The 15,558-nt window shown below is 43.8% G+C and overlaps 1 protein-coding gene and 1 non-coding gene across 2 annotated transcripts in view; both read right to left on the bottom strand.

Annotated features, from left to right (window-relative positions):
• Positions 1–3,510: 3,510 nt before the first annotated feature.
• Man1a2 (mannosidase alpha class 1A member 2) overlaps positions 3,511–15,558 on the bottom strand; it is a 146,118-nt gene continuing 134,070 nt past the window's right edge. The window contains exon 13 of the mRNA XM_032897628.1: positions 3,511–9,001. Coding sequence (XP_032753519.1) covers positions 8,869–9,001 — 133 coding nt within the window. The 3' untranslated portion in view covers positions 3,511–8,868. The remainder of the gene's footprint in view (positions 9,002–15,558) is intronic.
• Positions 10,567–10,694, bottom strand: LOC116897575. The gene has a single exon (XR_004387584.1). It is a non-coding gene; the product is annotated as a small nucleolar RNA SNORA17 (small nucleolar RNA).

Below are 15,558 nucleotides of genomic sequence, written 5' to 3'. Positions count from 1 at the left end.
ATTTGTTTTATTTATTTTTAAATGTGTGTGTGTTTGCCTCCCATGTATGTCTGTTTACCACCTGGTTCCCATGGGGGCCAGAAGAGAGTATTGTATCCCTTGGAACTGGAACTGTAGACAGATGTAGACTGCCTCATGATTGCTGGAAATTAAGCCCAGGTCCTTTGGAAGAACAGACTTAACTGCCCTAAGTATTCTCAACAGCCCGACTGACAACCTGAGTTTCATCTCCAGAACCCACAGGTCGAAGGAGAGAACCAGTCCCTGTGAGTCATCCTCTGACCTCCACAGATACCCCATGGCACTCTCCCCCAATGACCGATGACAAGAACACCCCCAACTCAGTTCCAGTGTCAGTCACTTAGAATACCTTTTTTTCCCTTATCCTTTGTTTTCCCACCTATGCGAAGTGATCACACACACACACACACACACACACACACACACACACACACACACACTCACTCTCCAATATGAAGCTAGTCAATCCTTGTCTAAAAGTATGGGTTTTATTTTGGCCTCTGTATACAGCTCCTGGCAAGCAGGCTAGAGTTTGAAACCATATGCCATGAGTCACCTTCAAGTTTTCTAGCCCAGATCCATTTCACAGGAAGTAAGATCACACCCAAAGTTGAATGACTTGCCTACAGGTTTACTACACTCAGCCAGAAGATAAAGTACAATTTTGGCTGTCTTCTAACCAGCTAAATCTCACAGTTGTCCTTACCTGAGCCTGCCTCCAGGCTCACCGTGCAGCCGCAGTACCAAAAGAACAAAACAATAAAAACATCGAAAAACCAAATCAACAACAAACAAAACAAAAAACTGTTTGACTTAGCTCTTTTCTCATGGTTAGATCTTTCTTCAGGTTAAATGGCTTTAGCAAATGTTTCTGATGACAGGAAATTCAGAAACAAGAAAAGTGGACTGTAGTCACCCTTAAATGAGGCAGTCTGGTCTGGTGGGAAGAGTTCTGGGTTCCAAGGGCTGGGGTGTTTATTCCACAAATACTGGGAATAAAATTATACCTAGTATGTTCTGTTATGAAGCAGCTGCACTGTGGTCAACCAGGTAAAGACATGTCCACACGTGGGTGCCACAAAAGGCAGGATGCGACGGAGACATAGTGTGGGAGAGCCTGCAAGAAGGGAAGCGAAGGGAGGCTCTGTAAAAAGTTTAGTCAATTCTGGAGCAAGACACAAAGGAACTTATTTTTAGAAGATGTTTCCTCCTAAAGAGGCTACCAAAAAATAATAAGCATTTAGTAACAATTAGTGTAGGGAAAACTGTGAGCCTTGGAACAGAACAACGAGGCACAGCATTTGAGCCCATGAAGTCCTCCCTCTATCCTCTTTAGTAGCAGCTCTACCAGAATGGGGCGGCTGTGTGGGGAGGGCTGAGTCTACACTGTAGTATAGAGATGTTCAGGACCCAGGCATCGCTCCTTGGGAACAGTTGGAGGCAGAGATGTAAATCAGTAGAACAACTTGTGTAGCACATGCAGGTTTGATCCTAGGAGTGGAGCTGGGTGGGTATGAGGAGAGGAGGAGGAAGGAGGGGGAAGAAGGAAGAGAGCAGAGACATGCAGTGTCAACAGCAAATGAACAGGGAAAGCAGCTACAGGTAACCTGATGTCTTGGTTCCAGTTGGGTAAGCTGTGCACTGGTTGACAAAAGGCACCACAGAACTCTGGAGTGGGCAGCTATGCTGGGCCACATGGCCCTGGTGGAAGGATCTGTGTACTGATCGAGGAACAAGGCTGAGTGCAGATTCAGGAAAGAGCAGGGAAGTGCTAGCTATATCAAAGCCTATGCAAGAAGCCTTGGGTATGGGCAGAAAACACAGGAGAATGTTCAGGCTAAAGTAAACGCTGACTGCTTATGGCTGTACTGTGTGTGCCTATGCGTGCGTGCGTGTGCGTGTGTGTTAGAGATCTGCAAAGGGCAGAATCCTTTCCAAGCCTCTGACAAAAACTGGCTAACCACTGAGTTAACATGCTACAGGGCTGACTCCCAAGAATTCAGGTTCAAGAAATTTGCATGGAACTGAGCAGATATCGGTGGTTGGACACCAGTAAGTTATCCAGGCAAATCACTAGATTAAAAAAATACCATTTTCTTGGGTGGAGAAGACTTGATAAAATCAGAATCCAGTTGTTCTAATAATGACTTAACTCGTTTTTATTTTTTAAGTAAAAGGATCAGGTGACTTATAGCTGCTCCATCCCCGCCTAGTATCCTGGGAGATACCAGCTGCAGTTGGCCCACTGTCAGATGCCTGGAACACTGCCTGCTAACAGAGGGGTGCAGACTCCACTGAGGAGGTGTAAATCCCACTGCTAGCTGAAAAACACTGCTGTCCAGCTACCCACCAACACCCCCACAGCCCTAGACTACGAAGACAAGTGTCAGTCAGCAAGATGAGCCTAGAAATAGTAAAGCCCCACAGCAGCCATCGACTGCCGCTTCACAGGTGTCAGAGCAATGCCAAGGGCAAGGGCTGCCCACATCCAACAGCACCAGTGGGTCTTCACCACACACGCGAGGATAAACTCAGAACTGTGCGAGCTGAAACAAGTTAGCTTTTTGGTGAAAACGCACGGTGACACTAAATTAGGCGAGAAGCACAATCCTTCAGAGATCACACTGACTTTGCACTTCACCGATACCAAACCCTTCTGTTCTTCAAGGACACCATGAAGACAGAGGGTACGTCAACATCCTAGAGATCACCAAACAGAACTTACTCAGAACTCACAGCTTAGTAAGAGGTAAAAATGGGCGGGGCATATGCAAGGCTAACCCTGAAGAAAGGCACTAGTTGTATAGACAGCCACACGGGAGCTAGGAACTAATGCTAAATGGTGCTGAGGAGAGGGCTCAGCAGGCAGACACTCTCCAGAGCCCACACCTGTATCCCATCTCAGAGAGCCACGTGGGGGAAGGAGAGAAATGCCTCCCACAAGTGCCTTCTGACCTCCACATTTGCACTGTGGCGTGTTCATAGCCAAATGCACAATTTAAATGTAAAGATCACTGCAATGGTCTCCGCTTCCTGTTGGAAGACGGGTGGGATGAAGACTGGTAGCCCCACCCCCATACACTGTAGCAAGAAAGCAGTCGAAGACAAGCTATGCACAACTGTACCATGATTTAGCAGTTCCCTTTCTAGATACATATATACCCAAGAGAGATGAATACATGCCCACCCAAATGTTTGCATGGAAAACAGTCCTAACTGTCCCAGATTGCTGCTGGAACTCTCTCTCTAGACCAGTTTAAGGCTGCTTTGGGGATAACATGTATGAGGGGACAGTAAGGGTGAAATGCACCTCTCTTTCAAGTCAGTGTATAAAGCAAGCTCTTTATCGCGAAAACAGACGGAGCCAAAAGAAATTATTCAAACAGTGAAGACTGAACCCCCGTTCCTGTAAACCAAGCCAAAGCTGCTCTTCTGTAGACAGGAAGAGTAAACTGTCACTGTAGGGTGGAAAAAAGGAGAAAGAAAGACTTTTCACTTAAAGAACATCTTTATTTGATCTTCAATATACAATATTACCCTCAATTTATAAAAAAATCACATTATGGAGGACATGACTGGAAACCAGTTTAGGAGCAGCCAGTGGGTAACAACACAGGTTATACTCACCCACTTATTAGTTTAGGGAGAAATTATCAGTGAATTTGAGGCCAGTGAGAATAAAGAACGGCATTTCAACTTCTAAACCAACAATGATAATTAGGGATACTGTATTTAGTCAACCCAGCAAAAATGAACTTGTAAGTTTCTGTCAATAAGGAGCTCTGCTTTTCATGGTTTTCTAGTGTGCAATATGCAGGATTCTGTGGCATACAAGTTACCGTGACTCTGCACTATGCTCTGAGTGTTTCTGGAGTACCGAGCTCACGGGCACACAGAGCGGAAATGACCTCTGATAGGCAGGGCTGGAAAGGCGGTTCATCAATGCCACGACAAAGGCAGAGACGAACTCTCTGCACTGTCATTCCGAATCCAGGTTTTATCTCCTAAAGTAGAGAAGTACTGGATGAACATGGAAAGTTTCCTGCCCGTTAGGACTGGCCCGCCATCACACCTATGCCAGTAAGATGACACCTTTTACCTTTCGTGAGGCCTGCGGCTGCCGATTGGCTGTCCAACAGCGCAAGTCTAAAACTGAGGCTGAGGGATGCTCTGATGGCAAGGCAATGCACACTGACATACTTGGGAAAGCATTGCGGGGCATCATGAGATGAAGCAAGGGGGCGCGCCTCTGGAAACATACCTCCACTCAGACCGAAGCTGCTCTAGGGCTGACAGTGGTGAGCACCCTACACTAGCAGTGGCTGTACCAAGGGCTGAATTGGGCACATAACCCATTTTGTGTTGCCCACGGTTTTCCAAAAGATTGTTTTCTGCAGCACCAAAATCTAGAATTCTGTCCTGTTCTCATCTGAAAGCTCTAAGAGAAGAGCGCATACATTCGTACATCCCAAGGTCAGTCAGCAGGTAAGGTTAGAAACCAGTATTCTGATGCCATACAGATTTTTTTTTTTTCATGAGCAGTCTGGAATTATGACACTGAACAGCAAGACGGACACAGGTGCCAAAAGCCTACCTCCCATTCTGCCTCTTTCGTGACAATCATATCCTAAAACCTGGAGACCCTGAAAAATATATCCACCTCCAAGACAGCAAAATATACAGCTTTAGGTGACACAAACACAGGAGTACATACAAGTGTACACACACACATTTCTGCTTTAAAGTGAATTATGCAAATAAAAAGAGGAAAGATGCAGGTTAAAGGTTAGAGGTCTTAAATTGAATTAGGGATTGGGGCCAGCAGCTGTGAGATAAGGGACAAATCCAGGCCTCCGTCCGTCTGTCTTTTAAGTAAAGGTTTATTGCATCACAGCTCCACTCGTACATTTGCATATTATTTATAGCTGTAACAGCAGAAATGAGTATTAAGAGAGCTACATGACTTGCAGACCTTAAAACACTACCTGGCCATTTACAGAAAAGCTTGCTGGCTGTAGGTAGAACAAAAAGAATACTTGTTTCGGGGTATATCTGGATGGGCTGAAGAACAGACGCATGTTTCCCAGTGTCCCTGAACCACACTGAGTGACTCAAAACAGCTCCTGGTCAGACGCTGATTACGTAATACTCTGCAGACAGGCGGTGCAGGTACAGTTAACACCTGCCTGTTAGTGAGCAGACCACATTCCAGGCCTGTGTAACTCTATATACAGAGATGCAAAGAGCAGAGGAGGCAGGAGCCAGCCAAGCCCAGGATAAAGAGCTCAGAGAAAAGGAGGAACCTGAAGTTACCTCTATTATGCTCTAATAATGGAGTTAGACAAATTTTAGTACATTTTCTTTATATGTGAGAAATACAGATGCTACCATCATTAGGATGTGTACTAGAGAAAAAACAATTTACAACTGCAAGGTGTACCCATGAATTAAGGGACAATTGTTTTTAAATATAAAGTAACACAGACATCTACAAAATATTGACTTTAATAACGTAATTAAAGTAATAACAAAATATGATCGTTTTTATTTCTAAAGTAAATTAGTCAAAGATGCAGCAGAAATCAATTATTTCTTTGACATTTTTCAAAAGGCTTTAGTTATTAACTACAATTATTGTTGTTAGTCTTATATAGTAACAGTGTTTAAAATATATTATAAACCTTTTATCTTCCTTTTTAATTTAAATGAAATATAAAATTAAGAATTTTGAAACACGATTCATTTTGGAAAACATTTAAAATGCTATGGAGCACTCTCATACAGAGCATGCCCCTGGGATCCTATGACATGCTGTAAGGCGTGAGCAGTGCCAGGTCGGAGCTTGGCACGTATGCAGTGCTCTGTACCTGTTCATTCACTCATTCTCTCGCGAATGCACGCACAGAGAAGCCGGTGAGGGGAGCCTGCATCATCGGTCTTTACCAACAAGGTCAGAGTCCACAAAGACTTTGGTGATGAGGAGTGAAGAAGATGCGAAGCTGAGGCTTGTCACCTCAGAGTGTTTAAAACCTGCCAAGGGGGAGCCTTGGGGCCCTGCATGACATCATAGGGAACCAGGGTCAATATTCTGCAAAAGACTGCATTCCTCGATGCCCGGCTTTTCCGCACATACATACCCTAGCGGAAAGACAGGAACAGGACGCTGTTGGAGGCGCACAAATGTGCAGCTCACCTGGAAGAAAGAGCCTTCCACTCAGGACTTGCTTTTCCGCAGTGAGACTTCTAGGTGAAGGGCTCATTCTTCGTTTTAAGGGCTTCATATTGGTTCATTAATTTCCTAAAACTCAGGTTTGAACCAAAAGGTGTGATTCTAAAATGAACAATAAATACGGAAATAGAAGGTGTTCAACGGCCGGCTTTTGTGTATTATCTGTTCTGCGCAACTGTGCCCACAGCTGAGGTGAGGTGCCAGCCCTTCGGAGAGCATCAGTTAGTGAGCACTTCTGGGACCTTCTCAGGGCTTACAACATAATGATATGGAGTCTGAAGTACTAAGGTCTATAAATGCCAAGGATATGAAGGATGGAAGAAAACACACACTTAAAAAGGAAGCAAAATATGGGAGAATGGTAGATTTTGGAAAAAAATATTTTAAAAATTCTATTAACAAAATAAAACATGACACTGGCAAGTCATTTGTACCTGACTTTAATTGCCTTTGGTATTCAAAGAAGAAAAAGCATTGTTACAGGCTCCAGTTCTAATCATGAGGGTGGGGACGGTCAAATGACAGTCTTAAGATCTGTGTGTGAGCCGTGCCTTGCCCACACCTGGGCCTTCTCTCTTCTGCTCTAGGATCACGTGGACATACAGAGCACTGGGTGAGGGTGGGACTCTTGTCTCCTTTGGGCATTCCTGGGGAACCAAGATGGCGCCTTTACTGCATGTGTGTGAATAGAGGGTCCCCTGCTTGCTGCGCTGGTCTTTGGCACCTCCGGTTTCTCATTTGACTTTGACTTGGGAGTAGGCTTGTACTGTTTGAGGAAGGCTCACTTTTTTTTTTTTTTTTTTTTTTTTTGTTGCTGTTTCTGAGAACCAAAACTTCATTTTTCTTTTCTAAAGAAATAGCCATCTACCTTTCTCATTTACAGTTTAAAAATTTCAAGTAGGAAAAGATATTATAGCTTTGAAATGTGCTAGAACTCGCTCTCTACGTGTTGTCTTTTATAAATACTGAACAAGTCTGAGTGGCAAGTTTCTGGAGCACTGGCTGAACTCTGAGGATCTGATAATGATTTCTGGCAGAAGAGGGTCAACTTATAACATGTCCAATTATCTTTTTCCCACAATTTAAATCTGCTATAAACTAGTACGGGGCTAAAAAGAAAAGCCACCAACCAAGGAAATCAGTTTTCGGAAATCCACAGTAGAGTTCATAAACACAGTGTTTCGTGGAATATCCAATTATAGCATTCTCAGATGTTCCTGACATCAACAGATGATGTCTGAGCAAAATGAGGGAGGGAGAGCATCTGGTGTTGTCACAGAAATTCAAGGGACAGAAAATTTATACGCATCCCTATTTATCTTGTATTATAGTTCTTGATAAAATTTACCGTTTTTTTTTTCTGCCAAAATACAGAGCAACAACAACAATGACAAAAATAAACAATACAAGATCTCTAAGTCCCTTAGGTTTATGTCAGTTTTAGTGAGTATGATTCTTACATCACACATTTGCCTCTGAAGATTACTTTGAAGCTATTCTAGTAATTCTTTGGATGTATAATATCTTGGAGAAACTTAAAAACATGGACTCTTTGTGAGCAGCTCACACCTGTGAGGTAACGAGTAGAGTGCCTGACCCTGCTCGAGGGACACTGCGGCCTTTTGCCTTTGCTTTAGGAAGTCGTAAGCGATCAGGCTTGTTCTAGCAAATACAGAGCTGCATGACAGTGTAGTTGATTTTGCCAAGCCACATGACGTGTAAGGTAAATGACTCTATTAACTGTGTTGTGAGATTAAAGCAGACAATGTTTGCTTGATACAGTTGTTGGTTCAGAAGATAATTCCCTACCAACAAATCAAGGATTTCTCTCAAATAGGTTTCAGGCAACAATCTGGCACTTCCCCACCTTCCGCCATGCTCCCAACGCTAGCGTGAGCTACATGCACACTCCCACACTTGGGCTCATAAGCAGCAGTTATGATAAATACCAGGTTCAGCATATCATACGGAGACAAAGACTTGAAAAGTATTCTTCATGAGATCATGCCCCTCAGAGAAAAACTAAATCTAAACAGATTTCAATGACTAGGTTGGGAATAAAATGGTTGCCAGTCTGGTAAAAATCCAATGAGGAGCTTGAAAATTCAGACAGGGACAGTATCTGTTGCTTTCCCAAGTCTTCTTGCTACAATGTAGTTACACTGTTCCTCTGTTCCTGGTCATTCAGTTTGTTCCATTATTAAAATGGAGGAAAGGGGCTACACAATGTGTTATATTTTATTTGAAAGCTGCTCCACTGTGGGAGGAAACAAATGTATAATTGGTTCAAAAGCCATCTCTAACTCCTGTAAGGTGCTCTATGTTCTTGATTTGCACTGACAGTATAGAATAAGACATTGTTTCTCATGTGGCCATCTCATTAAGAATCAAAACACATCAGGTCTCTGTCCTACGTGTACCAGAACATGTTTTGGTCAGGTATAAAATGGAATAATTTCAAAGTTGATATATCTACAAGTGAAAAGTCTTGCAGGGAAGAGTTCCATCCGGCATATTGATGTAGAGGTCCAGGTTTTCAAAAGCCGCCTCTCCAGACAATTTCTGTAGTGGTCCATGTAAACAAAACACAGGTAAGAATGGTCCTTCTGCAGCTGTGCTCATCGAACAGCAGGGTTACCTGAAAGAGTGGTGTTGGCTAAACGCAACACCGGCAGAGGATGAGCCTCTGTATTAAACACCCAGTGGTCTAAAGGTAGGAGGTCATCGCCAGAGAACAGCAGGTACAAGTATCTGAAAACAAAAGGAAGAGACACTGGTCAGAGTGCAGCAGGAGGTCAAGTGGGCTCATGGTGACTGCAGAGAAAACCAGTAACTGAGTCTGAGCAGTTCTGATGAAGCTGCACAGCTGGACCTGCTGAAATAGGTTTCTTAAGAAAAGTTCACACACCTGTCCAAAGCCTGTGAAACAGGGAAGACTAAGACATGTCGTGATTTCCAGACATTTAAAGTGAGTACACATGGTACCGTTTATAAGCTTTTGGTAGTTCAAGAGAATCATGAGATGAAGAGGTACACATTTATTAACAAATACTGAGGAAAACTATAGTTGAAACTTCACAGTTCTTAGTATGGGAAACTACTGATAAGTTTTCAGAAGCATGCTATATTTATAAGGAGTTTGAAATTAAATACTAGCCAAAGGTTTCTTTGTGAGCTCCAAACCACAGTAGTCACTTGAACACCAAAGAGGAACCAAAAATCTCACCTTTCATATGGTTAGGAAAATTCCAATCTGAATCCTAACAAGGGTGATCGAAGTGGACATAAATATATACAGGTCAGGGGCTCTGAGTAGATCTCAGTTATATAGCATCTGCCCAGCTAGCATGGCCAATGCCTGTGTTCCATCTCCAGCACCATGAAAATAACACACACACACACACACACATGCACACACACACACACACACACACAGACAGAGAGAGAGAGAGAGAGACAGACAGAGAGAGAGAGAGAGAGAGAGAGAGAGAGAGAGAGAGAGAGAGAGAGAGAGAGAGAACATGAACCTGCTCTCCTGAGTATTACAACTGACTAGGGGTAGGGTCAGAACTCTTACTCTCATACCTCCAGGATCAGCTCTCCATGATGCCCAGGTGAGGGGTGGGGTCAGTTCTGCACAGCCCTCAGATATCAACATGTCCCCCCAGGTGGCAGCCCAGACCAGGATGTCCACTTGGCTTTTGGTGGTTAACAGACCTCTGCTGCTGCAGGGCCACAGATCCAGATGTGCACCCTGCCCCAGACCATGGCAGCACGGGCCAGGACCCCATCATGATCTCAGGTGGCATGACTGACTAACACATCAGGCTGTTCCTCACTACCCTGGGCTCTCCATTCTGCCCCTCTTCATAGTGCCCACATCCTTTTCTTCCATTTCTCCATGACTTACTTGTGCTTTTCTTAGTGGTGTCTGGGGTCTGTGGAGGTCTTGTGCACTGGGCAGGGGCAATCTTGGGCATGGTCTGCCCCTCCTAGGCCTGTGTGGCACTGGACTGGTGGTCAGGTCAGGTTAGCTCCCTGTCTGGGTCCCATAGTGGTCTGGTGGTCTTCTTGGGCTTGGTCTTTGCCCAGCCAATGCAAAGAGTCCCTTGCAAAGGTCATCTGACTTGTGCTCACTCCCGCCCAGGGTTTGTGGTCCCAGGCAGGGTTCTTCTATTCTCTGACATGCCAACACCCGCCCAGCCTCGTCCTGGGAGCCTATCTGGACTGTACTGGTGCCTGTTGCAGGCTAGCTCCCTGTTGAGGCCTGCCTGGTACCAGACCACTGTCTCATGCAGCTACCCTCCAGCCCAGGCAGTGTGAGGCTACTGATCATTCACATGTTTGTAGGTCAGAACCCTGAGCGTAGACATAGCTTCTCTCCTCTCTTCTACCTGACACAAATGGGACAGAGCAGCCACGGCTCAATGCCTCTAGGGGGAGATCCATTAATATTCTATATATTTATGCTGCTTATATGTGATAGTCTTAATTTTCAACTTCTTTTAAAATATTTATTTTTATTTTATGTATGTCTGTGTGACAGTGTTTGAGCTTCTGGAACTGGAGTTAGACAGTTGTGAGCTACCATGTGGGTGCTGGGAATTGAACCTAGGTCCTCTGCAAGAGCAGCCAATTCTTTTAAACATCTCTCCAGCCCCAATTTTTAACACTGATGTCCATTTTCTGGTTCTTGTTAACGTCTTACGCACCAGCTATTGTCTTAGTCTCTTTCCTTCACCACCCTAGCGCTTACATTTAAATTCAAATTTTATTTCATAATAGCAAATAATTTGATTACTGATTGACAATAAAATATTATATAAAATTAGTTTGAGTAAAATTTTAAATTAGAAAAAAGTTAAATGTAAACAGATTGCTATAATCAGATGGTGAGCAATCATTTTTTTCCTTCACTCATTTCAAAATTTTCTAATAGACCATCAGTAAAGGGATAAACAAAATGTGCATCCCCAACAGCGTATGGACCAGCAGCACCAGGAAGGGAGGAATTGCTGACAACTCTGTGACCATGGACCACTCTGCTAAAAAGCCAAACACAAAACACCCCCAAACCATAGGATTCAAACTAATCAGTTTCTAAAGCAGGCAATGCAGAGTGACAGAGAGCAGAGCACTTTGGGTATGGATGTAAGTGACTGCAGACGAAGGTGGAAATATATCCTCTGCACTCAGGCGTCTCAGACGGGGTTGGGTTTGGGGGGTGCACCGTCAGGAGCTTCCCTCAGGGTGTGAGCATTAGAGTGCTAATGTGAACTAAGAATGCAAAAGTGATAAACCAAGATGACAGGTGACAGGAAATTGTGGGACCCCTGAGGAATATGTGATCCACCGCTGACTAAAACACCATTGCTCAGAATACGACTACGTTAAGCAGGGTAGAAGTTATCCAATCTAACAAATCTGATGAAACTCACCTAATATACTTCAATAAAGACTGACAAAAATAGGAAGTCAAAATTTTTGTTGTTGCTACTTAGTACAATTTGTGTTATAGCTCCCTCTACTGAAGCAAAAGAGAATGGCAAGGTAAAGTACATGGTTTTAAAAGTGAATAAATGATTACAATTGCTTAAAATTAAAATTCAGTGTGTGTGCGAGTAACCAACACTGGGATTGCACTGTGGCAGGTGCTAGAAGAACTGAGGATGAAAACTCATGGCAGCAGTACTCCAGAGACTCAAGGAGATTAAGCGACATGGATAGAGAAGGTAAGCAGTGGCTGCTGTCTGACATCATGGTGTGACAGTGGCTCTGTCACAGGTTCTTGAGTCTTAATTGCTTCCACAAAATGTTTTGCAGAGTGTGGGTATCAGTGGTTCTCAAAGCGATCCTAAGACCAGCAGTGGTGAGAAGCACCTGTGAGCTTAATAGCAATGCGTACTCTAGAACCCGTAGTAAGAAGCCCTGATGAATCTTGGAGACTATTTTGATGCATGCTCCAGACCCACTTCTGTAGGTTTCCTACGTGTGTAACTTCTAAGCAGAGTTCTACTGTTTCAGTGTCCCTTCTTCAGCTCATCTGAACCCTCAATTCCACTGAGAACAGCCCCACAGCTCCAATCCCTCCAGTTTCCACAGCCGATCCTGGCTCTAGTGTTAGCAGTTCCTCTCCCACTGATCAGCCACTGTTAGCGCTGAATGATTTTTGAGTCTAGCCCTAAGCCACAGCCGGGGAAGGATGTGGGCTGCAGTCGTCTTAATCTCACTCCTACTTTTAAGGCCTTATTAAAATGACTGCTGCTGTTTTCACCCATGTGAGTCAAGTGACTCAACTCTTCATCCTCCATATATTAAATATTAAAACTTGTATATATAAACTTGTTTATGAAAATAAAATATAAAGGAAACATGAATCTATTCCAGGGAATTTATATTCTGCTTTGGTAATGTTTAAGAAAATTACGTTATGCTGGGTAGGTGGCAGTCACCTCTCATCCCAGTACTCAGGAGGCAAAGAGAGGCAGATCTTCGTGACTTTGAGGCCAGCCTGCACTACAAAGTGAGTTCCAGGACAGCCAAGGCTGTCATACAGAGAAACTCTGTCTTCAAAAACCAAAACAAACACACACACACACACACACACACACACACACACACACACACACACACACACACACAAATCTATGTTAGAAGACTGAAGAGAAAAAGGAGGGTTATGGAACAACTTAAAATTAGACCAAAAACGGTCAGAAAATGTCTTAAAAGTGTAATTGGAAATAATATAATCACACAACTAAACATGTAAGTAATCATGGATGTAAACGTTGAACTCCTACTTCACATAACAGAGCAAAGACTTGACAGAGTCAACACTCACTGCGTGCCATGTTACATGTTAGGGGAAAGGAGTTTAAAAGTCCCTCTGGTGTGAAACTTAATTCTGCTGTTAGAGCAGATAAAACACACACACATCTACGTTAGGAAGTGACACTGCGAAGAAGACGAGGGGTAGAGAGCAATGATGGAGAATACAGAGGCCACCCATGGCTCGTCTTCCTAAGCAGCCTATGAAACCGACAACGTAAGTCAGGCAGAATGGTGAGAATCTTCTGGATGTAAATGACTACAGGGTTACTCTCCAAGGTACTCACTGATTCACACCGACACTCGGAAACAACAGCCAACGCAGGTCAGGCACTTAACGACAAGCGTGTTGGCTGGAATGCATATCTCTTCCATGCTCCGATGATTCGGATTTAAAAGCGAACCTAGAGTGTAAAGCTAATTCAAGAGCAAGGAAGAGGAAGCGATGGCCCTGGGCGGGAGTAGTGGTTTAAAGGGTGGGGTACTGACATTTTCATCCCCATTGTCTCCCAGTAACTTCCATTTAGCTTTGCAACCTGTGTTCTTAACCTACAGAACAAAGTTAGGTGACTTACTCAGGTGAGTTTATTCTAAAACATTTGAGATTCAAATAATGTAAAACTGACTTCCATGCAGACTTAGACACAATTGCTGCCCCACATTCTTTATTGTCAGGGTAGCCAGCACAATGCAGCAAACTCACTCGGACTTTTTGCCTTGTTTCCATTAATAATGCATTTAATAAGAAGAGGGCTTTCCACTAACCTCTGATTTTTCTTAGCTCCTGGTGTATATAACTGAGAAAAACTGGGTGTGAAGTAACCGCAATATGCAAGCTATTTCTATCAGATGTGCAAACAAACGCAAACTGAGCTGAGGTTCTGTGAAAGCCTAACCCACTGAAAGATGCAGGGGGAGTTGGAGGCTCAAGTCAGAAAACACCTCCACCGCTGTAAAGAGGATTGGTTGATGCCAGGAGGTGATACCAAGGCCTGAAAGTAGAGAATCCAAGAAGAGAAATTCATCAGCAACCTGAGGGCTGGAACGCGGCTCCTGGCAGCGTGGATTCCTTGCGTTGTTCAGCTTGGGAGACTTTTCATCAGCTGCCACTTTACTAAACCCACAGACAAACAATTCCTAGAGTTACCTTTACCGAAGAGCCTGCAGCTCTTTCTTGCAATTAGAGGATCGGAGCAGAGTGACATTATCTGCTTATGCGTGAACATTCCATACTTCTTCTCAAAGACTCTCTCGAGTGTGTGTGATCAAGCTGGCTGAATTATCCTCTCAGTCTCATAGCACACATACATGACAGACCTCACAGTAAGACACACTCCCAGGCTAGTGCTGCAGGTCAGCGCTTAAGCATAAGGTGCCAAAGGCTAGCCTGAAGCAGTAGGCAGGCTGGTATTTGCTAGGGCTTTGCTGCAGGGCAGTGGGTGAGGACACAGTTATCTTATCTTGATGAGGTTTATCATTTCTTGTGAGCCAATAACTTCCCCTAAAGGAAGCCTCTCAGTCATGTATCCACTTTCAGCAGTGCCCAGAACCTCAAAGTCCACGGCCTCCGTGCAGCTCCTTCATAAGACCTCCTTTAACAGGACAGAGATGAGGCAGGACGGGAAGAAGAGTCTAACATTCCATGTAAGCATCCTTTACCCCATTCCCAAATTCCAGTTTTCAAAGGTGCCCAGCGTTTTACCAGTTTGCCAGCTTGACCAAATTAACCTGACACAGGTACTTGGCTCTCTCTGTCCGGTTCTATCAGTTAAACATGCACTGACAGAAGTGTCCTTATCCTCTGTTACCTGACTAGTTAGTGTTCTACAGTCATTTTAATGGCTTTCAAGACAGCATAAATGAATGTATTGTGTTTAGTCTGCCAAATGACCTGAACATCTCTGCTAGGCAGAGGCAATCCCAAGGAATTATCTAGATGCCTTTTACTCTTTATATTCAGGCTTTGAACTGCCCCTTCAAAATATTTATTAAAATTAATTATTTTTTCTGAAAACCTATTTCTTCTTAAACTCCCATCACAGTCCTCATAATTCCCCACCCTGGAAGCATTAACACTATCTGTGATTTCCTTCTTACTGAATCTCCCTGCACTGAACCACTCAATGCAGGAGCTTGCAGCCCCAGCATGATATTTACTGTCAGTTTTGCGGCTGTCCTTCCAAACACCAATTCATCCTATTTCAGCGTCAACTCTGAGTGTTTAAATACTACCACTGGCATCACGTCTCCTCCATTTTCTCCAAATGAAGCAACTATTTTTCCTCCAAAAGACTAGCATTCTGTTAATGGTTCTCTTATGAACCGAGTACACGTGATTTATTGACATATCACACATGTTTTATTGCACATTATTCCTCATTAGATAGTATTCTGTTAAACCACCAGCAGCCATCAGCACACACAATAAACAACTAATATAGGAACTACCAGAGAAGACAAAAAGCCAGCACGCAGCCCTT

This window comes from Rattus rattus, chromosome 3 (genome assembly GCF_011064425.1).
Source record: "Rattus rattus isolate New Zealand chromosome 3, Rrattus_CSIRO_v1, whole genome shotgun sequence".
NCBI lineage: Eukaryota > Metazoa > Chordata > Mammalia > Rodentia > Muridae > Rattus > Rattus rattus.
The sequence above is the reverse complement of the archived record's forward strand: the minus strand, read 5'-3'. Positions and strand labels throughout refer to the sequence as shown.